The sequence below is a fragment of the Poecilia mexicana genome, unplaced genomic scaffold, assembly GCF_051168715.1.
Source record: "Poecilia mexicana isolate PSO_F unplaced genomic scaffold, ASM5116871v1 scaffold_23, whole genome shotgun sequence".
Classification (NCBI taxonomy): Eukaryota; Metazoa; Chordata; class Actinopteri; order Cyprinodontiformes; family Poeciliidae; genus Poecilia; species Poecilia mexicana.
The window spans coordinates 4,060,403-4,085,054 of record NW_028263392.1 but is presented as its reverse complement, the minus strand read 5'-3'; the positions used below and the strand labels follow the sequence as shown (position 1 = coordinate 4,085,054).

Genomic DNA, 24,652 nt, shown 5'->3' with positions numbered 1-24,652 from the left:
ACATTTCATCACCTCTTGCCTCTCGTCTCGGCTTTTTCCCACAGAGAACGTGTGTGTTTAAGTTCCTGGGAGCCACAGCGGTGGACCTGGGGAAGGAACGCCTCGGCCCCTACCTCACCACCATCATCACTCCTCTGTACAGAGAGCTGGACAGCACATATGCTGAGCAAGGTCTCCGTCTGACTGGCAAAGAGTAAACGAAAAATACAAGAAAGGTAGTCTTGGTAGATTTAAATCCATATTTCTCCATTTTGTCCAGATCCGACCTTGAAGAACTTGGCGCAGGAGCTGATTGAGCTGCTGAAGAAGCAGGTGGGGCTGGAGAGATTCTCCCTGGCCTTCTCTGCCGTCCAGAAGGAGTTCTCACAGAGGCGAGCAGCTCGCAAGAGACACAGAGCCATGCAGGTATGACGAGCGCCAGACCCATGATGTACAAGGTTTCACCCGTACGTTTGTGTTTTAATATTTACTCTCCACCATGCAGGCGGTGGCCAACCCAGACATCGCCGCTAAAAAGAAACTTAAGAAGAACAAGAAAAAAATCGAAGCCAAGAAGAGAAAAATTGAGGTCCTGCGGCCTGGATATAAAGCCAAGAAGCATCGCAGTCATGCGCTCAAAGACCTGGCGATGGTGCAGTGAGTCATACACATGGGACTGAAACCTGACTCCAAACAGGTCTATCTGGGCTGTGGTATGGCCTGCTGCGTTCTTAGATCTTCTGCTGTTACAGTGTGACTGCCAAACATCTGGATGCCCTGCAGCCTTAACACGTGGAATCATGTAAATAATAAATCAAAGACAATTTTACTTTCCCGCTGTGGATCAATAACGGGATTGTCATAATCTATGTTTTTGTAAAAGAGAAATAAACCAACATGTTTGCAGAGCATAGTGGAATTCATTCTCAGCGCAGAGATTAGTTAGATCTCTTTAATAGAAAGTAAGTTTAATTATAATGTCAACTAAAAACTAGCTGTAAACGTTCGAGCTGCTTTAGTTGTTACAAAATGCATTCTAGATCATTTTCCCTTATGTCCAGGAAGTGGGTTGGGATTGAGGAACCACTGCGCCTCTAGTGGTCATTCAACCAACTGCAATTTTCAGCTTTGGTCTTTACATGATGTCCGGACGTCGTTAAAACGTCTTAAATTCATTAAATTGTAAGTTGGCTTTAAATACATCAATTCCAGGTACTAAGTTTTGTCGTGGCAGGAGTATTTAATCTTCTGTAGTTTTTTATTATTGCGGAACTTTTCTGTTCTGTTTGAGTCGCGCGCGGTTGAGGCCACCGCCAACTAGCCATGCTAGCTAGCTTTTTTTGCGTCATCATGGGTAAGTACAAATTTGTCTTCCGTTTGTTGAACGACGTTTCTTTTTGCCACCGGTTTACTTCTGTCACCAACCCATACGAGGTTATGTACATTCTGTGCCCAACCCCCCCCCCCCCCCCCCCAAAAAAAAACTGGTTACTACCGGGGTTAAGGCATGAGAAGTACAAAGCCTGCTTCCAAAATGTCCGTTTTTGAGATGCTTGATTGTTATACAGCAGTATCTCCCAACACTTCCCTATATTTATAATTTTTCGGTTTAAATTTTTATTTGCTTACTAATAGTATAACCTGCGGCTATCCTATTAATTATTAGGAATAAATATAACAAAGTTTCAATATTGGTACAATAACGGACTTCATTCATTACTCAGAATCAATTTTACTGTACAAGCAGGTATAAATATGCAACCATAAAACTTTGAGCATACAGTTAGTGTTCAATGACTAATTAACTAAATATGCCAAAGCTGCATTCAAAAGATTCCAACCACTAGAATAATTGAAATAAATCAGTAGGAAGAAGAAAAAACCGAAATCCATAACAAAGCGGACAGCCCAGGCTGCAGCAACACTTGGCTAAAAGACCGACTCCAGAAACATAAGCCATGTTTATTGTGTGGTGCTTTATCGCCCCCTGGTGGATCTTCTTGTCACTGACATTGGAGTTTATTAAATCCAAATAACAGGAGTTGATTCTTGAGGTTGTGTCATGTGGGATTTACTTTCAAAATATCTGTGCTGACTCCAGATTTTACTGCAGCCTTCTCTTCTCAGTCCCAGGCTTAAAAGGCGTTAGGCATTGGGAGGACTTGGTCAAGGCTTTATGTGGGTGTATGACTGGAGGAGGAGTGCAATCACTGGTCCAAAGAAAAATAGGGGAATAGGTAAGGGTCAGTCACAAGGCTTCAAAGCGAGGGGGTCAAAGTTTAGGAGTATATACAGGATGGGGCTCCGCCTCTTACTGCCGACTCTTCAGGGCATCCACCAACCTACGAGCAAAGACAAAGTAAATATAATTCAACTTGAGTAAACAAGCAGATACAACTGTTAAGTCAATACAAGTTGGTTCTGCTTAGCCAGGTATACGTCTACACAAACAGAAGCTAGCTCTGGAAATGTAGCTTACCACTCCATGGCCTCATCCAGGCCTGTTCCTTTGGTGGCTGAGGTCTTGAAGATCTGCCACTTCCTGTCTTTGAGGGCAGGAAGGCCTAGAGCGTTGGCCACCTCAGTCGGCGTCATTGCCTGGTCCATGTCCTGTTTGTTGGCAAATACCACCAGGATGGCTTTCTTTAGCTCTTCTTCCTGTAAACGACGACATACAACAATTTTAGCAAAGATAAATGGCTGAAATATTCAACTTTTGCGTTTTTGGCCTTTAATGTGAGAAATTTAAAGCGGTGTGGATACTTTTGTAAGGCACTATAATTCTCATAGCAAAGATTTTGGATAGTGGATGCATTTACCTCCAACATGGCCACCAGCTCTGACTTGGAGATGCCCATCCTGTCACGGTCGCTGCTGTCGACCACATAGATCACAGCGTCTGTGTTTGAGTAATAACACCGCCAATAGGGTCTGGAGAGGAGAGACATATTAGAGGGTGACAGAACTTGTTATTGATGTGAAATATAAATATGAATCAAATACAAAACCTCATAATCTCTACTCTTCAACCATATGCACATTTCCAGTAGCCTCCCACATACCTGATGCTTGTCTGTCCTCCCAGATCCCACACCTGGAACTTCAGGTTCTTGTATGTGACAGTCTCAACATTGAAACCAATAGCTATAAAGGGACGGATAAGGAATATAAGTTATCAGCACTTTGTAATCTGACAATGCTCAATACACTACGTTTCTAAATTCAACTGCCTGGGAAAACATCAGAAATAATAGATGGCTTAATGTCAAGCAGAACTAATTTACCTGCAGAGTGTCACATATAAGCGGAAATCATGACTGCGATCATGGTATAACTATAAACCAGTAAAACAAGATTCTCCAGCAATAGGAAATAATTGCCACAGGATCATTTTTTGTGTTTTCATTAGAATTAAAATTTTAAAGCTAAATTTAGGTACAAGGACATAGGAAGGAGCAGTACATACTAGGAATCGTGGTGACCACTTCTCCAACCTGCAGCCTGTACAGAATGGTGGTTTTCCCTGCACCGTCCAAGCCCAGGATCAAAATCCTCATCTCCCTGGTGCCAAACAGGCCAGAAAAGAGACTGGAGAAGAAACCCCCTGGAGAGGAAACACACCGCATATACGATACTTTGATGAATTCAGTTCTGAGTTAGCTGATTGGGGGTTTTGTTTATTGTTTTTTTTTTTTTACGGTTGAATATCTTTTTTTTTCTTTTAAATACATCAGATGTATCTATAGAAGGAAAAAATAAATAGGGTGCACGAATACAAGCATTTTTTTTTGTTTATTTTTCCACAGGTCTCCATCATTCACGTTTATCGAGGTAGCTCAGGTTAGCTCCCAGTCCCTACCATTAGTGACAGCATTATGATTTTAAGACATAATGTCATGCTTTATTACTCTCACAGAAAGTTTCTGGATAGAAAGGCCAGAATATAAGCTAAACACCGCACAGAAAAACCGTAAACAGCCAAACACAATAAAATGAACACTATAAACAACTAGCCATTAGCATTAGCTAAGCAGGCTGGCATCAACTGCACCTCGCGCTAAAGCACGGAAGCAAAACGAGAACGCTGATGTAGCTCTGTTGAATATGTTGTATGTATAATTTTCAATGTATGCTGTTGAAAAATATCTAATTTAATAAAAGAAAAACTGAATTACGCACCCATTTCCTCAAAATCTCGTTCCTCGAATTATAAATGTGTAGTTGCCAGGTTGGTTCCGTCTGGCTGACGTGTCGCTGGAAGACGTCATTAACTCTCGCGTGGATTTGCTCGCAACATTCGTCACATACCCTTAGCGACATTTTTATTTTATGTGAAATAAGCAAAACACTTTTCGAGACAATTAAAAGAAAATACAATTTCATAATAAAATAACTCGCATGAATTACCTTTTAAAACTTTTTAAATTAAATTTGTGGGTGCGCAGCTTAGTGGAGAACGAATATTTAATCGAAAGTGTGGCTAGAGAACAGAAGACTGATGAACCTACCGACCGTTGTTTAACGGGGTGCATTCAAGAAGTTTCGAAAGAGCCGCGTTTCGAAATGTTAAATTCTGTAGGAGGGAGACGAAGAAATTAATGTGAGTTTTGAATGCAGCTCGCATCAGGCGAAGGAGTTGCCCTCTCTAAACAGCATCAAATTTATGATCATTGAAGATTAGAAAGGTTTCCAAGCTAAACGTGAAAAGTGGTGCGCGTTGTGTCAATTTAAAGCAATTTAAATGCAACCTTGGTGAGCAGTTTGCAATAACTTTAATCTGCGGAGAACACTCTGACTTGTGATTATCCACGGATGGACCTGGCGGCTGTCGCCTGAGATCATCGTTTACGATCGGCGGAGAGACCGACGCCGACGAGCAGGATGGTGGAGCGGTCGGACCGAGCCCCTCTGTTGGACTGGGAGGAAATCCCATCCGCGGAGAAACCCGGCGACGATGCCCCGGCGGCGACTCCCTCCGAGGAGCGACTGTCGAGCCCGTCCAACAGCCGCGGCACGGCAGGATGCTCGGGGTTTGGGTGGAGCAGCGGACCTGGGGGTCCCACTCCGCCCCGCAGGTCCGAAGCAGACGGCTGCAGCGCCCCGCCCGCGACCTCCAGCGCCCCGCCGGCGGCCACGGAGCGAGCGCTGCCGCCCGACGAGGAGGAGCATCTCTCGGATTCAGGAACGAGGGAGGCGTCGCTGGAGGACAGGATGGTGAAGTGGGAGGAAAAGGACCAGATTGTGTCTGTCTTTGTAGTTACATTTAATACCAGAACAGGTGAGACAGCTAATATGTACAAATTGTTTTCAGGAAGGCATGAAATATTCTGAGTAAATTAAGGATTATGTATCATTTAGAACCATCCTTTCCAGGCATGATGCCTAGAACAAAATAAGCGCCTGTCTGAGCAAACTCTGCAGATCATTCTCCCACAGGTGTGGCTTTTCCTGATCTTTCTCTCCAAGTTTAAAGACAAAGTCGAAAGTCACGACACATTTTCCCTTGCCAGATCAGCTGGGGTTTGACCAAATGTCAGGATAAGTGATATAAATCAATCAGGCGTCGCCTTCAGCAGGAGGTAACCCATACATTTTTAATAAGGGCTGTCTTGAAGATTGGCAGAGCCCTGGTGAATCACTTGCCAGATGGATTGCTTAGTCGGTGGGCAAATCAAACACAGAATCAATGAATGATGGAGAAAAGCTGCTCTGAATGGAGGACAGGAGATTTTCTGCAGGGTGGAGCTGGGCTCTTTTATGGGTTTGCTGCATGTGAAGCTGACATGACAAGCAGGTTGCTACTGTCATCCTTGTTCAGTAAGAAGGAATCATTACTGCGTAATTACCACTGCATGTCACAATCTTGGGTGAGAAGAACGCAAATAAGAGTGAAAAGTCAATAATATAATGAGCCTCCAGCCCACCAGTGCCATGATGCTACAGCGTTTAACAATAACAATCAATGTGCATCTAGTAAATCATTGCATTATTGAAAAAGCATTATTTTTAGTAGAAGAAAAAAATGTTTATAATCACGGAGCCCAGATTTCTTCAAAATAAAGACTTCCAAAAGCATAGTTTCAGATGAACCATTTGAAATCACACCTTGAATAAAGTTGCAACTTACAAAAAAGAAATTGCTAAAGTTTTAACATTTAAGAAATGTTTCTGGGCCAAGGAATATGAGAATTATTTACTTTCTTTAAAAAGTCTAGGCTAGTTTTGTCTCAGTGTAACAGATGGTCCAGAATGACACTCTTTATATAAGCAAGTCTGATTTTTATTATTTATTTAATTATATCAACAAAAGGCACTTGCTGCTGAGCTACAAAACACTTTGATCAGATTTCAGCTGAGTAAAGAAAAACAAATCTGAATAAAACTAAAGTGTATTGCAAGAGCATTTCTGCTTTTTTCACAATCTGTTGCCTAACAACGATAAAGTTCCACACAGCTTATTAGGATTTTATACAGTAAACCAACACAAAGAAGTGCATAATTGTGAATTGGAAGGGAAAGGATACATCTTTGCACATCTATTGACTCATATTTTTGCCTAGTCTTTTCAGTTGTGACAATGATTTTCCAAGTCTCTCACTGATACTTTTATTTGGCTTTTCTTGGATTTATTGCTCCATCCATCTTTACCTCAACTTTAATTAGCTACCATAAGATTAAAACAAAAGCTTCTAGTTAGATCCTGATCTAAAGATGCAAATTATTTCAGTATTATTTTATTATTATAAAAGGAAAATATTTACTTTTAAGGGTTAAAATGCAGCCTAACAGTTGTTCAATTTGAATTTAAGTATCAAAGTAAATGGAGCTGGAGAAAAATGTACACCACACTTTTCAGACATTCTTCTTTGTTTCTATCTCCTTAAAAAAAGTGTCGTGTTGTGTTCTTCCACTGTACAAATAAGTGTTGCTTTTTGTTGTCTATCATATCAAAAACATTCTGTAGTTTATGGTGGGGAAAAAAAAGGCTGGTTTGTTGACAAACCAGCTCATATTCCTGCAGAAGGTTGTTTGACTGACTCACTTAATCGAACGCCGTCAACTCGCTGAGTCACGTTCTCTGTTCGTCTGCACCTGTCAGGCCCGGTCTGCTCAGCCGAAGCTCACGGCGACTTCCACGTCCCGTTTAGCTCCCTGAATACGAATGTACCCGTCTGTTTATGTTGTCTGCGTGTGACACAGGTAACATGTTGGAGTGGTGTCTACCCAAAGACATGGACCTGGAGGGAGTGGAGTTCAAAGCCATTGCCAGCGGCTCCCACCGAGTCAGCACGGACTTCATGTGAGTGACTCTGTTTGCTGGCAAGCAGAGTAAGCCAGCTTCAAATATTAGGATGCGGCCCCAGATCTCCTCCCTCCCCCCTAATCCCCCCACCACCTCCCATCCTGGCAAAGTGCTGTCTGGCGCAGCCATCTGGCAGTGCCTTCGCTTCTCCGTGACTCACTGCCTCATCTTCCATCCCCACATCTTTCCTCCTTCTGCAGCTACTTCCGGAAAGGCCGCTACTTTGGCCTCGCCTGTTTCGCCAACATGGCGGTGGAGAGCACGGAGGAGAGGGGGGCCCGGATGAAGTCGGTGGGGATCCTGTCTCCGTCCTACACGCTGCTCTACCGCTACATGAGCTTCTTGGAGCACCAGGTCAGGTAAGGAAGGACCGTCTTTAACGGCAAGCAGCTTCTGGCTTCAGCAAAAGTCTTACTTTACTTTCCTCTTTTAGCAGAGATCAACATTGTGACACAGCTGTTGCACTGTCACGATTACATTAAAACTGCTGACTCACTTTCTAATTATGACTGAATTGTAACCACAAACTCGTCTTTCACTTGGCCGTGCTTGTAGGAGACACCTTAAGTACACATTCACACCTGGAAACCTGAGCTGGTCTGATCACTGCACAGTTGTGCTGGGATCAGCTGGGGTTAAAAGTCTTAATGTAGGGCATTAGGGTGGATTTGGTGTCTAGTCAAAGCATTCACACTATAAACTTCAGTGTGTTTTACTGGGATTTTATTTGTCAGACCATCACCAGCCAGGTTATATTTATGATGTGGGAGGAGAATGGTGCTTCAAAGTTATTCACTAAAAACTGAGGTGTGCAATTATATTAAACTAAAACCCCTTTACTCTAATCCCTTCAATTAAAACTAAATGCCTCTAGAAGTCAAACATTTTGTGAAGACAGAGGAACACATCAAATAGGTCAGGAATAAAATGTTGTTTTAGGACAATTATGAGTCATATTCTGGTCAAACAACAACAACAAAAGACTTTTAATGGTTCAACATGGTGGTAGCATCATTTTCTGTTGGACGTTGCAAAAGATTTGAGATTGAGGCACAGGTTGGTAAAAAATCTGCTCAAATACTGAGTAATTGATCAAATTATCAGTCATTTAATATTTAAAAATTAGATGGCCCAAGATATAATGTTAAGTGGAAATTGTATTTTAAGGACAAAAATAATATTTCATGGCATAAAATAACAAAATCAACCAAAATATTTTTTTCAAATCAGTTTCTTTCAATAAAAAACTTATGAAACTTTAACAAAAACTCCAGATGTATCTTTGTCGAGTGAAGCTTTGGTTAAAACATGTTTGTTCTTCGTTCATTGAAGAGACTCCAGAAATTTTACTCAAGTAAAAGTAAAAAGTACAGTGCAGTAAAAAATACTCCTATAAGTAAATTTTTTCGAAGAAAAAAAAAAAAACCTCAATAAAAGATAATTGAGTAAATATGTTGTAAATATGAGTTGCTACCCAACCCTGAAATTAACTCCCAATAAATTGAGATAAATCAAGTTTAAAGCTACCATGAAGCCATCCTGTCACATCCCAAAAAAAGAAAAAAGAAACTAAAAGACTTTATGGAACTGCATTTTGGAGCAATTACTTCAGAGAAGCAATAATATGAATTCATTGCCATTCATTCACTTTGTTGACAAAACCTTTTGAAGCCTGTCTATCATCTCACTTCCATTTCATTAAAAATGCACCATGTTACCTCATAAAATTCCAACAAAGTACATTCAAGTTTGTGGTTGTAATGTGACAAAGAAAATTACAAGATGTATAAATACCTTAGCGAGGTACTAACATTTTAATCTTTCCTTGAATGAAGTAATGCTGAAAGCATCAGTATTTCAGTCTTTTTACATTTTGATCCAGACAAAAAGGAATAAACCCCCTTCAGACGACTTTCTACTTCTGCTTTCTTTAGACTCTCAATGCCAGACTCACACTTCCTTTTTTTCAGTTGAACACACCGCTCTCTACACAATCAGCTTCTCTTCTCTCCCTCTCCTTTCTTCTTGCACGGTTCCCACACTGCGGCCTCCAGTCATGCAGTGCTCCTGCTCATCATTCCCCCACATATCTCTCTCCAGATTCCTCCATCTGACGGCTGCTCCGGTAGTCGTCACTCCTTGTACAAAGGGCGTGCTGTTGGTCACGGGGTGACTCAACCGTTAAGGAATTTCTCTGGTTTCTTCTCTCCTCCTGACAGTCGAGAGCCGAAATCCTATTTTGCTCTTAGAGTATTGATGGGGAAGTATGGCAACAGTCAGACGAAGGACAAGTAAAGGAACTTAGGTAACTGTTTGAAAATGTTTGGTGTGAGAGAGAACTACGCAAGACTGGCGCAAGGGCAGGGCATGTAGGAAACAGTGAGACAGTGGTGAGGTGTGTGGTAAGGCCGACGGGCCGGTTCAAGGCGGGGCTTGGGATGCATCAAGGATTTTTTTGTTTTCCCTATATTTCAATAGACTGTCCAAGAAATGGCCACAAAGTTTCTTTGTTAAGTTACCATTTAAAGTAACTTAACTGATAAAATAATCTTTGACATTAACTATGAAGCTGCATTAACAGTGATATTTTCAGTCCTGATTTAAAGTCGCCATCAGTTTCTCTCCACATCTAACGAAGGCATTTTTGGAGCCCGGCAATTTAAATGCAGTCTTCAAACTTTTAATTCTGGTCACTGGAATATGGAAAAGCCACCATTACAAAAGTTTAAACTATTGGGAATAAAAGTATGCACCATTTTTTTTTCTGTCTTTTTTTTTTTTTTGTTTGACAGGCAGCCTCTCCAGACCTCTAACCTTCTGTTTTAAACAATGAATCTCTTTTGAGCATTAGGCTGTAGTAACCTCTGACTCAGCTAGTCTGTAGGGTTTCATCTGGCTCAGTGACTGTTGTCATGTGGTAAATGCTATGCGTTACTTATGGTAAGAGATGCCGTAACACACTGTAGCATGATATAGGAAGAGCAAACAGATTTGAAATAAAAAATACTGAGTATGAAGCCTTGAGGAACACCACATGTGAGGTTCAGTAAAATAAAAACAGAAGTTTTTAGGCAGTATTATACATTTATAAACTTTTTTTTTTTTTGCTTCTAAACGGATTTTACATCTCTTATATGTTTTTGCTGTTCTCAGGTAAATCAGATTTGAAACTCCTGAAGCATCATTTTAGAGGTTTTGCCATTTCTCTTTGCTGTGGTCGGATATTTTTCCCAGCCTGACTTACATCTCGTCAGTCTTGTTACCCAATAACGTTTTCCAGGTCACGGACAAATTTGTTTGTGTAATTAAGTCCTGCGGCTGACGTGCTCATTTGCTTCACAATGCTCCTACAATAATTAGCGAACGCTTAACCCAGCGTTTTCCGGTTTTCATTTTCAATGTTTTTGTTATTGTCTTAAGTTTGTTGCTGTCGTTGGGCGACGCGGAGGTGGAACATCGTGATTTTTGTCAGCTGCAGTCAGAATAGCTTTGCTCCGGGACCTGAAGCCATCTGTCCACGCGCTGATTAGTGCTCTCGCTTTTAGACTGTTTCCAGCACTGAGTCGGAATAACAGGGGCAGTATGTGGATTTGATTGGTGACTCAGCTCATTATACTGAACGTGCACCACCAACAAATATTTTCCCGTGGCCGTAAAAGCTTCAGAGTTTATATTTATTATAATTTTTCCGGTCCAGATCTCTCTTGATGCCATTTCTTCTCCTTTCCACAGGCTCCAGCTTCAGTCCCCGGGACACTACTCACCCCTGGAGGCCTTTTACGAGGACAAGAGGGCGCTACTGCCCCCCAGTGGAGAGGATGTTATAACTGCATTCCCAGCCAACGCATGGGGCGCTGCGATTAACCACAGCATGCACCCTGAGATGAAGGTAGGAGAGATCTTCACATTTCTATGACAATAAAATGGTTTACTTTTTTTTTTCCAGATGATGCATCTTTCCGTATGTTTCAGTAGTTTCTCCCTGTGTTTGTGTTTGGGATAGATCACTCATCCAGCAGGCTGCATGTCCCAGTTCATCCGCTTCTTTGGGGAACAGATCATGGTCCTTTGGAAGCTGGCTCTCCTCCGAAGGCGGATCCTCATCTTCTCTCCTCCGCCTGTGGGTGTGGTCTGCTATAGAGGTGGGACACGTTCTGATAAAAACGTCCCACGCCATCGAAAGGTGTGTCAATTCTTCTGTTTCCCGTCCTCCGTCAGTGTACTGCTGCTGTTGCCTGGCCAACATCTCCATCCCCGGCGTCGGCGTGGCAGTACCCGAGTTCCGGCCTTTCTTCTACGTTAACGTCGCCGACATCAGCGCCCTGGAAAACGAGCTTTCCTATGTAGCATGTGAGTGGATTCGCAAAACATTTTGCACCGAACGAGGAAGTCGATGGTAACCGGACGCGGGACATGTTTGCATGTTCAGGTACGACTGAGAAGATCTTTGAGGAGAAGAAAGATCTGTATGATGTGTATGTTGATAATCAGAATGTGAAGACCTACCGAGACGGGCTGAAGCCTCTGCTGCGCCTCAGCGCCGCCGACAGAGAGAAATATCGCAAGCTCACCGAGCAGAGGTAGGTGACTCGAGTTACACAGTGAAATTAGTATTTGTTTCCCGCTTTGTTGTGTCTCGGAAAACTATCAATACGCCTTTAACGGGTGGTGTGCACTGTTAGCCACACATATAAATAATGGCTGCTAGCAGATGTGCAATTATACAACCGCACATGTTTGAAAAGCAGAAGTGGAGCCTCCTGCACAACCAACTAGAATGCAGAGAGTGGTTTCTGAATGATGAGTCATCAACAAAACAGCCATTAAACCAGCTGACCAAAAATGCTGGAGCTCCACTGTGGTTGCTAAGTGACAGCACAGTTCACATTGAATGTGACTCCATATTCCAGACTGTTTTGAAACGGCTCCTTTTCCAGACACCAAGAAACATTAACTTATTGCCAAAAAAATAACGGCTGAGTGTTTTTTTTTTTTTTTAAATTGCTTTGAGACCCGAGTGGAAATATAAAAACGTGCAAAAAGTACATTTTGCATAAAAGCGGTATGACTACTTTTGCAAGGCGCTGTATATTCTTAGGAGCTTGCTTTAAGGAAAGGTTTGTTGTAGTGAGACCATAAACAATTAGAAGTGTCTGTGTCTGTAGGCAGATGTTGCTGTATTCCCAGGAGGAAAATGGAGACTGTGTGTCCAGCGAGGAGGATCTTTTTATTTTGTAAGTACATCATAAATTTTTATTAGCCGTCTTTTAAATTACAATCCTGGATGCAGCTTAAAGTTAAATCCACCCTTGAGTTCTTGTTTTCATTTACAACAAACACAAATCAGTGTTTCTGACCAACAGAGTAAAACTAACCAAAGGGAAAAACACAGAACAGTGTTTAAAAAAGTGGAAGGTTCAGGGAAGTTCTCGTTCTGTTTTACTTCTGAAGGTTTTTCCTGGAGCAGAACAACAGGATTTTCCAGACTTTGAGCGAGGTGGCAGGGAGCCCAGATCCCACCGTCACCCAGGACAGTGTGAGGGCCATGGGTCTGGATCCCCATGGAGACAGACTCTTCCTGCTCCACCTGCTGGAAATCTACGGCTATGACAGTCTGCTGGTTTCAGAGCAGCTGTGCTGCAGCTGAGTGTTTTTATTGTTTTTTTTTTTGTTGTTTTTTTCTGTCTGTCATCACTGCTGGTTTTAACACAGGGGGCTTATCTGCCTCTGATTGCTGCACCACTGGCTTTGGGTCACTGTTGAAGGCGCCATGCTGTAATGTTTGGTCTCCTCCATGACAGCCAGAACGTCTGAACTCAGTGGTACCGACAAAAACGTGGTAAATTCTACTTAGCAGAGCCTTGTGGAGATTTCCATACAGCTGTTGTGTTTGATATAAATACTGAGCCATGTTTTTTGTTTTCCCCAGACTGTTTAAACATTTGACTAGATAAACGAAAACCGAACCGCACAAACGTATTAAGCCAGCAAGTTTTACAGTACGAAAGGTAACTAGAGGTGGGCTTCCTGTAAATAAGGCTGATTTGTCTGTGATCTGTGTGTCAGTGTATGTGTGTGATATCAGGTCTGAATCTCTGCCAGTGTTGCACTTCGTGTACCGTGTTGCTGGATTTTAAAGAGACACTTTTTTGCCCAGGTGATCCAAATTAGGGCTCAAGGTCTTTCACCGACACGTCAAACTGCCTTCGCTTTCACCAAGTACGTCTGTAACATCACCAACCAAGTGACATTTAGTGACACAACGTATGTCTGAGAGGAGAATGTTTGAAAGACACAGAGGCAGCAGGTTGGTTCTAGAGATGTGTTATTTTTGCACTTTTAGACATCAGGAGTTGAGCTTTGAGATGAATCCTATCAACATACAAGGCCAATTTAGCTCCATTAGGAAGAATAATTTTGTCATTGACCAAAAAAAAAAAATCTTTCAGAGCAAAAACACAAAAAGCACTGAAAGCATCCATTTCTATTACAATGTAATGGAAAAAGTAGACTATTTGAGTGGAGCTACCGAGATTTATGTAGCTCAACAGCTCCCTCTGGCTTCTATTAGATGTATTGCACGATTAAGATCCAACATGTTCGACCTCTTAGCGTCTCCGCTACAGTTCTTTTCCATTGACGTTTCAGTTACTTGAAAGTAACTGTTTATTCTGCATAATATAAAATGACAGCTAATAAATGTGGTTTTATATCAACCCCAGTGAGAATCTGGGGAGTAGTAACTGCAGCTTCTTTTGCTCTACAAGTAATCTGTAACAATATACAGTGCCTTGCAAAATTACATGTACTCCTTAAGCGTTTCCACATTTTTGTCACATTACAGCCAGAAAACCTCAATGTAGTTTAGAAGTATTTTTCTGTATTAGCTTCTTTGCAGGGTTAACACAATATCAGTCAGGATGAATGAGAGTTTGACCACAGATTTCCATGTAGATTCACATCTGGAGTTTGACTAGGCCTCTCCAATGAATGAATGAATGAATACAATTGATCTGCATTTAGCTCAATTGATTAAAAAAAAAGAAAAGGCAGACATTATTTTGGAACAAACCATTACGTGTCTGGTTGTATTCTTTAGTGCTTCTTGTTCATCTGCACACCTTAAAACAAAGAGGTATTCTGGATGCCCTGGATTTTATTTTGATTTATTTAAATGGAGGACTTGATGAAATACTTGCCACATATTTCAGCTTTTGCTATTGTGTGTAGCACACATAAAATTAGATAACACACAGAATTATGTGGCCAAAATGTGAAAATGTTTAAGGGGTATGAAACCAGTATACCACTGTATAGCCACACAGCTTTTAGCACATCTTACTTTTGGTGACTTTTAAAGGTTAATCCGCATAGTTCTAGAAATCACACTCACACCCCCCCTCAAAATGTCCTTCATTATAATCATCTGTAGATGAAAATACACCCCTTTGTTTTAAATACATACAGCAACACACTGCACAGTAAGATAACCCAGAGCTTTAGTCAGTGTCCTGCATTAACCACGAGATCCAGAGGTCTAACTCAGCAATTCGTTTTCTATTTTAGTTTTATCTGCAAGATATTAAATGTGAACCTAAATGTGTTTTTATGTAAAGAAATGGGATCAGCTGAATGTGTTTTATACAGCGACTGATCTCCCTGGTCTCTCCGTGTATGTCAAACCCACGCGCCTGTACACTGTAAGAAAACATTTCCACATCTCGCCAACTAAATCTACCTGCACAAAGCAGAAGCAAACATCTTTGTAGTTAAGGATAGTCCGAGTCATGTTAAAAACACCTTTGCTTTATTTATTTTCACCGTCAATCATGTCAGAAATAAAGTGCACAACCACTTTTAATAAAAATCCTTCTCTTGCTCTTATTTCAAATATTCCTTTATCTGTTAAAGTACATGCTTTTAGGATCGTTTTCCCACAGTGAGGATTTTCTGTTTCCGTGGATCACAAACTTCTCACCACCGCCAGTTTAAGTACGGTCAACCAGTTCTGTTTCATGTCCAGATCGTCGCAGGAGAACACGTGGCTGGTTTTGGACTGTTTGAGACTGAAATGGTTCTGATCCTGCAGCTCCTCGATCACACAGCTGAGTAACGGTACGGTGAGCAGGGGCTTCTCGTCCTGGACACCAGGGAGGGAAAGAAAGGACCAACAATGGCTGTCACTATATATAGAACAAATATCAATAAGAATAACCACTTCCACTTGGCAAAATTCCTCATACTGGAGTGTCTAAGCTGTGCAAACAGTCAGCAAAAAGTTTCAGTAGCAGAAAATGAGTAGTTTTAATAAGTTTTGAACATCTACTGTAAATGTCGGAGGATTTTGAAGGACATTTACAGATTCAAATCAGGCTCCTGGGAAAATAAATGAGCTTTTCTACTTCTGCAGTCAGACAGATTGAAACAATCCACAGCAGTGATGTGTTAACCTCCAATTGTCTATTCATTAGAATCTACTCAAGTCCAGAATTATTTATACCCCTAGCAGATTGAGATTTAAAGTAATATTTTCATTTTACCAACATCTTTCTTCTGACTGAATGTCATATTCTTGTCCTGAAGTGGCCCAACTGTAGCAACGATATGAGGGTCTTTATGACTGTGATGCCCATATTTTTTTTTTTTTTACTAATTATTGAGAAAGATCTAATGGTCATAAATAAATCTACATATCTCTGGGAAAACGGTCTCCTACAAGCTTAGAGTTTTGTTTAGTGCTGTGACATTTGGCCACAACAGTGACTGATCTGTCAAAGATCATGTTTTTCTAGCTGATGGCAGCTTCCTTATCATAATAATATAATCTAAAAAATGTCAACACCAGGTGTTCAGTACTATTGTATAAAAACGTCTTTTTCTACCAGCCACTGCACACAACTATTGCAGCACTTTGAAATGGTTGTTTGCAGTTTTAATTTACTGTGCAATATTTCAAACTAACATCTTTTTACTGATGTCATATTACACCAGGTCAAGATGTGCAAAAATCCTTAAAATGAATTCATCTTTTAACGCAGTAGCAACAGAAAAAAGTAAAAAGTGTGTAATGGCAGATAAACGTCTTTTCAGCATCTCTCTCTCTGTTGCATTTGTAAATATTCTACAAGACATCTCATAAAAACAGTTACCTTTTTCTTTAAGCGTTTTGTACTTCATCTATACTGACCATAAATAAAAGATTGTATACAGATAAATTGATGGATCATTACCTGTGGAGTACTGTACACATGGAAAAATGGAGGCTGAGTCCCACTGACAACGCACCACACTTCTTGCCAAATCGTGGAGTTGTCCCCGTACTGTAGGAACCCACTCAGAACACAGTCCATTGATCCTGGATATGCTTCACACTGGGATGAAACCAAAAGCAAAACTTGGATCAGAATGTCGCAGGATTTTCTTTCAATAATCTAGTAACATAAATGTTGTTGTAGCCGCAGCTTGACTGGGAAAACCTAAAGCAGAAAAAGCGCAATCCAGCATCACAGGACATCCTACCTCCAACATTCGTCTCTTTTTTCGCTCCATCCTCTCGGCTCTCTGGCCAGCCAGGACAGAGTAACAAGCTTTGCACACTTTGTTCAGCCTGTTGCCGTCGTACTCTAAAGCCACTTTGTTGTCTGAACACTTCCAACACACCACCTGGGGGGGAGAGCAGACACCATCACCTGTGAACTGACCTTGCGTTGCGTTCTGTTTCGTACAGTACAAAGCGTCCGGGTCCTCACGTAGCCACAGGCGCGGCAGTGATGTCTTCTCCTGGTGAGTGCATTGAAAGGCTCCTGGCATGTCATACACAGGGTCACCTCATTGTCTCTGATCCAGCGAGGGGCTCGTCGGCCAAGTTCCTGTACAACAGGTGTGTATCTTAGTGTTTGTTTTTTTTAATCGCACACAAGGACCAATTTGTGGCTGCAATTTTCAAGAAAGTATGTGATCCAACCTACAATTTCTTCTGTAGGTTCTTTCATAGGCAGTTTGAAGGTTTCGTTTTTCTTCTGAAACACATCAATGGCTTCCTGAATCGCCTAGAGATAGAGTACAAATTAGAAGTCTTTCTGTGACTTCAGCAGCAGTTAATGTACTGCAGCTAAACAAAAATACCTTTATCCAGTCGTCTCGCTCCTGCTCAGAGCTTGTAAAGAAAGTAAAAACTGATTACATTTAATGGAATGCGACATGTAAAGTGCTTATTGAAAATCCACTGCTTGAATTTAATTGCTAGGGCTGCAGGGCATTCATTTTACTTTGTGCAAGTCTTTGAAAGTAACATAATGAGTGTCCATTAAAATCCATTCAGATACATCCTGTATGAATCAGAAACTTTAACACTTGTTTTCAAAGAGCTGTGGACTTCAGCTGTTAGGAAATGCTGTGAACCTACCTGGCCTGTAGCTCCAGAGTCTTTTCCTTGCCAGAGACCTGGAAGGTGTATGGGTGGTCTTCATTGGTCGTCTGTTGCGTTTGCATGCCATCCACGCCAATCCTGCAGCGGACAGTAAACCGCTGCCCAACCAGGCTGAACTTTGCGCAGCAGCACAGCAAGAAGTTGTTAAACTGTGTACGCAAAACACTAACGTTAGTATTAGTGTGGCAAACACTGGAGGAGATGTTTTCCTGGACACAACCGACCAAGAACAGATGTCTCTCCATAGCCGACGTGTTCCTAGCAGAGAGTTTCAGCAGGCGACCTTCTTTGAGAAATTCGTTAGCGGGGTTGACCACTTCTTCTTCTCCAACCATCTCATAAATCTCCAGAAGCCGTTTCAGGTTCTCCTACGATGAAACAAACATGGACTGAATTGATCTGCTTAAAAACCCATCAGTACTGTGCCTATGTTGTTACCATAGCCCATAAAATAAAATGAAAATATTGAGGTGGTGAAAACCGTTAACATTAGTTCGAATCAGAACGGTATCAAAGTTATGCGTCTACGCACGGCTTTGTGGATGGCGCTGTTTGAGTGAATTGCTGCCATAGAAACAGCCTCCAAGGATTCTATGGGGGAAAAAGTGAAACAAGAATCTCAAACACTTTCAGAACTGTCTTAGGAAAACTCGCAATAGTTACAGTATAAACAGCATCTTCCGTACTCTTTGGAATCCCTGGCAACAATGTGTAATTAAATCTTTTACTTCAATAGCATAACCTCATATCCAAAAAATAAAAATAAAAAAAGAAAAATGTCTCTTCCAGCCTTTGGTCTGTAATGGTTGACAGGAAGACTTTTTGTTCATTTTCATCAGTTTATGTTTTGTGGTTTGGTGCAAAATCACTTACTGTTAGCAAGCTCATAATCTGGGTCATCTTCAGGAAGCTTCTTCAAGTAATCCTTCAGTAGCATCTCATAGCGTGGAACCCTCTGGACCGGTTCCAGCATGTGGTGCTGCAGGGTGAGGTTGCCGCACAACTCCTGATTCTAGCAGCACAAACATAACACCATCGATCAGATCTAGGCGAGACGCATGGAGATGTACAAATGCATCCTTGCTCTGGTGAGTGTTTCTTGCCTGGATGTCCTGGATGATGTTTCTGAAGGCAGATGAGCGTTCGGTCCAGGTTCTGACCAGTTCTATGGCTCGGTCAAAGTTCCTGATGTAGTCGGCATACATCCTCAGGAAGGGTGCGTGCTGCAGGAGAGCTTTACCCAAACCAGGGCTTTCATGCCTCCATTGAAATGTAGCAGAAAATATTTTTAATGCCTCAAACAATTCCTGTAATAAGGACATTTTATGTTCATAAAAAAAAAAACCAAGATGCTATTTTGGCCAGGCCTGATGGTGCAACGTCGTGTATTCTCTAGTCAGGTATAAAATGGTTCCCCCTTTAATGAAAGATTAAGCAGCGATACCACTAAGGAAGTTACTAAGTAATTAGAACCTAGACTCACCAGTGCATGATGCAGTTTTCCAGATCAGGCAGTAGAAACTGGCTGTGGAATGAGTAGATGGACGAGATGTTGGAGAAGATATTTTTTATCACGTCAGGAGGAAATGAGCCACGATCGGCTTCTTGTGTAAGCCGTAAGCAGAAGACCTGCACAGAGAGTTAAGAAGCCAAGGTCACGAAGCAATGTTCATTATCATTTTTACAACTTCTCTTTTTAATTATGCTCAGATTTATACTGCATGGTTGCATTTACTTATTTCCATAAAGGAAACGAAACCCGCAGTGCTCAAGCCATCTGTCCAACCTTGTTTACTTCAACGTAGCTCATTCATGTTTGCTGCAAAGATTATTTTTGTCCATCCTCTGGCACCAAAAAAGTTACCACATATTCATTTACCTCATTCCTATAGCACTTAACCAAACTTTTAAAATGCATTAGTTTTATGTCTTTTTTATAAAATCAAAACAACAAAACGGAAAGTCTTGTTACCTGGTCGACAAGGTGGAGACGGGCCACATACGTCCTCTCTGTCTGCAGCAGCTCATTAGCTATCCTGTATAGTTTCTGTTCTTTGTCATCTTCACTTTTTGACTCACTTCCTCCACTCTCATTCATTTTCTCCTGATCTTCCTCATTATTGTCAGCTTGTGAAACGAGGCAACAGCTCTCTTCTCTAGCGGTCTCTTTAGTCCACTCACAGGAGTGGACGCTAGCGCGTCCTCTGAGTGCCTTGCCTTCATCCTTTAGGCTTTCTGTTGACTCTTCACTCTGCTGTATTTTGCCATTTTGTTGTCCTGGGGAAAGTTCGGTGCTATTACTGCAAAATCGGTCTCCATCTGTGGTTCTTAGCTTACAGTCAGCTGGAGTCTTGATATCGACACCAGGCCCATTGCACTTAGCTGATTTTAGAGGAGCAGCTTTTTCAGGAGGAATCCTGCATGAAAGGTAATTTTTTTTTTTTTTTTTTTTTTTTTTTTAGAAATGATCTTCATGCATAGAAGTAAAAAAAAAGAATATACACATCAACCAACTTCCTACCTGGTTTCATTCATGTAGACTATTAGATCAGGCACACTTAAAGATTTTTCTGCCTTCTTCTCTCGTTTCTCCAGCTTCTCACTTGAGATTCTGTGCAGGCCCAGAAACGACTTGGAGCTCTTGGCAGGGCTAAAGCTGCCCATCTTCTTCTGAACGGGGCTCGGGGTGCACAGCTTTCCCATGAGAGGGCTACGGTTTTTGGGGGACAGCTTAGCAGGGCCGTGGCCCGTCTCCCTCAGTGGACTGTGACCCTGAGTGCTTATCTTAGCCAGACTTGGAGATCTTGAAACTAAACAACTTGAAAGGTTTGGAGCCAGCATGGGATGTTCCGCAGACACTGGATTCAAAAAGTTGCCTCCTCCACCTCTGACTGGACTGGGCGACCCTTGACAAGTCTGTGGGCTAACGCAGGAAATGCAGATTCTGCAATCTCTGTTGGTTGAGCCATTTCCTTGTTGAGGTTTTACTGTGTCTGAAGTGGGATGGGAGGCTTGATCTTGTCCCGTCTTCTGAAACCTCTGAAGGTGAGCTGGTTTAGGAGTCGCTATAAAGACAGAAGGTTCGGTGGGAAAATGTTTCATCACTGCATTGTTAAAAAAATAAAAATAAAAACAGATTTTCCAACAACTCAAATATTTTTTTAGGGTAATTTAACGGTTTTTCGTGTAAGACTTACCCTTCTGTTGATCCACAAATGAAATTTTCCGTATGTTCTCAAATATTTGCAAAAGTATTACGTGATATTTTGTAAAAACACACAAGCGTCACATGAAGAGGTTTGTATTTTTGAGCTTACTTAGAAACTTGAAAGGAGATCTCTTTGATTTCCTGTTTTCATAATCCTCATTCGTATTAGGTTCGGGGTTTGGTTTTGTTCCAGAGAGAGCGTCGTGAGCGCCGCACGCTCCGCTGTCCGCATCTAAAAGAAAACAAACACCGTTATCTCTTAAAAATACAGTGCTAGTCAGCACTTATTTGGTGTTTGGCAACATTTTAAAATTCCTTCAACAGTTAAATGATGTGTAAAATTGTTGTTGCTACACAGAAGCATTACTAAAACCACAGGTCTGCTAATTAATGAGGTATTAAAAGCTTTTTTGATATATATTACAACATGTATTCAGCCAAAACAAAATTGCTGCCAGTCTCTATTCAATATATGAAACTGATGTTGTATTGTACAGCAAAAAATAAGCACCAAATACTTTAGTTAAATTACCTCCTGGTCTACAGTTGTCTACAATTAACCCAGGAAAGATTCTTAGAAGCATTACAAACACGTCCACTGTAACTTCAAAAAATCTATAAAAAATTTGCAGCATAAAAACAAACATGTTACATTTAGACTTTATAGCCGATTGTTTTCCTACCTGCATTTACATCCAAGTTGGAGCCAGATTAGCCCTGGTTTGTAGGAAAGTTGATCTATTTGTGCTTATGTGAGGCTGATTTGTTGGTCATGTGAAGAGGGCTAAAGTCTGCTGCTTTCTCAATAAGAAACTTCTGTTTTTTCACTTCTGCTTAACTGTTTGAGGCAAACCTTTGCCAGACTTGCATGCTTCGCTGCTGCTGTCTCCATAGCAACAGCGCAAAGACATGCACAATTTGTCTAAGAAGTTCTCAAAAATACAAAGGATAACTGAACTTTTAGATATTTAAAATGAATCCGATGCATTTCTGGCTCTTTATGATATAGATTTCAGTGCAAATGCAAATGAAAAACCCTTGGACTGCCATTTCTGACACAAAAGATCTGACACGCGGTGATATTGGATGATGGTGGTGATGTCTGTGGGTTTCTGGTTCAATTCCCTTCATGTCCACCTCTGAGAGGCCCAAAATCAGTTCAGGTAGGTTAGAATGCACCAATGCTCATAGTTTACCACCTATATATTTTGAAACAATTTCACAGATGCAATTTTAACTAGCTCTCATTCTTTATTCATATTTTGCCTGAAATAAAGTAAAAAAATAAAAATAAAAATAAAAAAATAAAAAAAAATAAAAAAGAGTCATGAAGTGATTCACAAATCAGGATATTGATTATGCTGCCACCTACCATTATTTTTATTCTCTCCTGTCGTGTCTGCTCACATAAACTGTACTTTTACCATGACTAATTTCCATAAACAACTGCTTAAAATCTTCAAACAGAAACCTGAAACTTTGATTGAAAAACGATGATTTTTTTTTTTTTTAAACCGTGTGTAGTCATACATTTGGCTTGTATTGTATGGGTTCTGTTGCTTCTGTCTAAAACTTACACCTTGATTTACTGTGTAGCCCTTTGGATGGCACTTGTGTGTGTGTGTGTGTGTGTGTGTGTGTGTGTGTGTGTGGGGGGGGGGGGGGGGGGGGCTTTCTCTTAAAAAGAAAAAAAGAGCAACTTTTACACTTGCACATTTGTCCATTTCCCCCCAACATTTATCAGAGTATGGCTTGTACTGTTGGATCCTCCATCTAACAGTACCAATGAAGCAGGCAGTCTTTAAAAACAGTTCTTCCTCACAGAGAACAGTAATTGCTTTGTATGAGAATGTGGGTCTGTGTGGACTAAAGAAACAGTTTATGTCGAGACACACAAGCAACGTCTGGGCTTATTCAGTCGATGTGAAATAATACCCCCGTCCAACAAAGTCACCAAGTGTGCCTAGTACACACTGATGCCCTAACCAAGAGGCTGCCCTGGTCACCTCTTTTACGCTGCCTCCACAAACAGCACTTTTAATTTTTGGAAGAGCATTTGAATGTACACTCCATAGATTAGCTTTTTTTTTTTTTTTTTTTTTTTTTTTTTTAAAAAAGGTTTTATGAAACCAAGTTAACATTTCACCCTTCTGGGTCTGTGGAGTTTTTTTTATGCACTGTGATTGATTGTGTTGATGCAAGTGTCATACCATATAGCCTGGGTGCATTCTTGTGGTTAACTGTGATATGTTTTATGACCTTTCATACATCTTTTAGCACCCCTTCAACACTCAACATTTTTTCTTGACCAAATTGCTTTGGGTAAAAATAAATAATTGGATTAATGTTTCTGCAAGTTTTTGACTCAAGCTCAAGGCTCTTGCATAACAAAGTGAGGGGAAACAAAAGCAACTCAACCTTTAACAGCTAAAGTGGGATTTCAGGAAGAAAATGAAAAATGATTACATTATTTTTATTTCTACAACACACCTTAAAATAGCATTTTCTGTATTTAAGAAACAGGTAACTGTTAATTGGCAAATACAACACGAAGAAGCAAACAAAAGCATTAATATTAGAATTCCTAATTGGTTCATAACACAACCGCATTATGCTTGAGGTGGTTGGCAGGAGACCGTTTCTGTTTTTTTTTTTTTTTATTATTATTATCAGAAAGCTACACAGTGCATTGACAGAATTTATTCAGCAGCGACCGGTGATTTAAGAAAGCCTGTTTAAAAAGAAAAAAGTTGAGAGTAGCCACCTCACCTGGGTCAAGGTCGTTCCCTGTCGCACCTTTGTCTTTCCGTCGGACTGCCACTCGTCTAAATTCCTCCGCCTCACGGGTTCCTGTTAGAGTCAAACTGTTTCTTTTCTTCAAGTCGAACATTGTTTCACCTGCGAACTGTGAAACTCCAATGAAACTTGACAACATGACGCAGACCATAGAGATGCTACCCGGTGTGTGTGGTTCTCGTTTCACGTGTATAATCATCGGCACCAGCTGTTGAGAACCCCCCCACCCCCCATTTATTTACATGAACACGCCCCTTTCTTTATTTTCTCTCTACATCTAAACGCTATCTAGAGAAAATGGAGGCGCTTGGAAGGTGAATAAGGTATTTCTTAAAAATGTTCTAATAGAATTAGCTTTTTTTATTTTTACTTTTATTTTTTACAACAAAAGCCCATATATGTGTGTGTGTGATTACATATATATATATATATATATATATATATATATATATATATATATATATATATATATATATATATATATATATATATATATATATATATATATATATGAATATAAACACGAAGTTTTTAATTAATTTATGACTGTCAAAAAAGAATGCATATGCATATTCTGGGCTGAAGGAGGAGCTCTTGTAGAGAAATTCAATAACAGCCACTTATTTTCATTTTTTAACCTCAAGAATGCTATTCATTAGAATATCTTTTTGTATTATTATGCTTTACAAAGCCAAAATGTGTGTGTGTTTGTGTGTTTATTTTCTTTCTTTTTAGCAAAAAACAAAGTGAATGAAAAATATATTCCAAATGTAATTAATGCAATTTTTCTCTTTTGTTCTTTTCCCCAGAGGACATGCAACAATGCTACATATGTCCCCCGCTGAGGTTTTGTATTTAGGATACAGCCTAAGTACTGTATCCTTCTGTTGAAGGTAGAAAAAAACGAGGAGGGAAGCCCCGTGACCTATGGCGTCAA

At 40.7% G+C, this 24,652-nt stretch overlaps 4 protein-coding genes across 5 annotated transcripts in view; 2 read left to right on the top strand and 2 right to left on the bottom strand.

The window, feature by feature from the left end:
* The window catches only part of utp20 (UTP20 small subunit processome component), a 29,023-nt gene extending 28,135 nt beyond the window's left edge, over nt 1-888 (top strand). For both annotated transcript variants that reach the window (XM_088003124.1, XM_088003123.1), the window contains exons 59-61: nt 45-171; nt 260-405; nt 485-888. In XM_088003124.1, the coding sequence (XP_087859250.1) occupies nt 45-171; nt 260-405; nt 485-640 (429 nt within the window). In that variant the 3' untranslated portion in view covers nt 641-888. The remainder of the gene's footprint in view (nt 1-44; nt 172-259; nt 406-484) is intronic.
* Nucleotides 889-1,691: 803 nt separating this feature from the next.
* arl1 (ARF like GTPase 1) lies at nt 1,692-4,264 on the bottom strand. Its single transcript, XM_015006354.2, has 6 exons — nt 4,159-4,264; nt 3,446-3,583; nt 3,042-3,123; nt 2,799-2,910; nt 2,459-2,637; nt 1,692-2,321 (listed from the first exon to the last, which is right to left on the bottom strand). The coding sequence occupies exons 1-6, from the start codon at nt 4,160-4,162 to the stop codon at nt 2,291-2,293; spliced, it is 546 nt and encodes a 181-aa protein (XP_014861840.1). The 5' UTR covers nt 4,163-4,264; the 3' UTR covers nt 1,692-2,290.
* Nucleotides 4,265-4,379: 115 nt separating this feature from the next.
* Nucleotides 4,380-15,149, top strand: LOC106929379 (DENN domain-containing protein 11-like). The gene is made up of 9 exons (XM_015006300.2): nt 4,380-5,257; nt 7,180-7,279; nt 7,483-7,641; nt 11,015-11,171; nt 11,286-11,424; nt 11,501-11,632; nt 11,712-11,862; nt 12,448-12,516; nt 12,734-15,149. The coding sequence occupies exons 1-9, from the start codon at nt 4,861-4,863 to the stop codon at nt 12,927-12,929; spliced, it is 1,500 nt and encodes a 499-aa protein (XP_014861786.2). The 5' UTR covers nt 4,380-4,860; the 3' UTR covers nt 12,930-15,149.
* LOC106929357 (FYVE, RhoGEF and PH domain-containing protein 4-like) lies at nt 15,073-23,933 on the bottom strand. The gene is made up of 16 exons (XM_015006234.2): nt 23,689-23,933; nt 21,029-21,151; nt 20,233-20,776; nt 19,684-20,128; nt 19,195-19,340; nt 18,815-18,971; nt 18,585-18,723; nt 18,244-18,302; nt 17,936-18,079; nt 17,688-17,860; nt 17,408-17,438; nt 17,251-17,331; nt 17,032-17,151; nt 16,802-16,945; nt 16,513-16,653; nt 15,073-15,422 (listed from the first exon to the last, which is right to left on the bottom strand). Exons 1-16 carry the CDS (start codon nt 23,912-23,914, stop codon nt 15,246-15,248), a joined length of 2,850 nt encoding a protein of 949 aa, XP_014861720.1. The 5' UTR covers nt 23,915-23,933; the 3' UTR covers nt 15,073-15,245.
* Nucleotides 23,934-24,652: the final 719 nt, after the last annotated feature.

Excerpts from the sequence above, each read along its gene's own strand:
- arl1 (XM_015006354.2), bottom strand. Across the intron at positions 2,638-2,798 it reads AGCTGGTGGCCATGTTGGAG|GAAGAAGAGCTAAAGAAAGC; the intron begins GTAAATGCATCC and ends CGTCGTTTACAG. Across the intron at positions 2,322-2,458 it reads CTGGATGAGGCCATGGAGTG|GTTGGTGGATGCCCTGAAGA; the intron begins GTAAGCTACATT and ends CTTTGCTCGTAG.
- LOC106929379 (XM_015006300.2), top strand. The coding sequence starts at position 4,861 with ATGGTGGAGCGGTCGGACCGAGCCCCTCTGTTGGACTGGGAGGAAATC. Across the intron at positions 7,280-7,482 it reads CGAGTCAGCACGGACTTCAT|CTACTTCCGGAAAGGCCGCT; the intron begins GTGAGTGACTCT and ends CTCCTTCTGCAG. Across the intron at positions 12,517-12,733 it reads GAGGAGGATCTTTTTATTTT|GTTTTTCCTGGAGCAGAACA; the intron begins GTAAGTACATCA and ends TTACTTCTGAAG.
- LOC106929357 (XM_015006234.2), bottom strand. The coding sequence starts at position 23,914 with ATGATTATACACGTGAAACGAGAACCACACACACCGGGTAGCATCTCT. Across the intron at positions 18,972-19,194 it reads GAAAACTGCATCATGCACTG|GCATGAAAGCCCTGGTTTGG; the intron begins GTGAGTCTAGGT and ends ATTTCAATGGAG. Across the intron at positions 16,946-17,031 it reads ACTGCCGCGCCTGTGGCTAC|GTGGTGTGTTGGAAGTGTTC; the intron begins GTGAGGACCCGG and ends TCTCCCCCCCAG.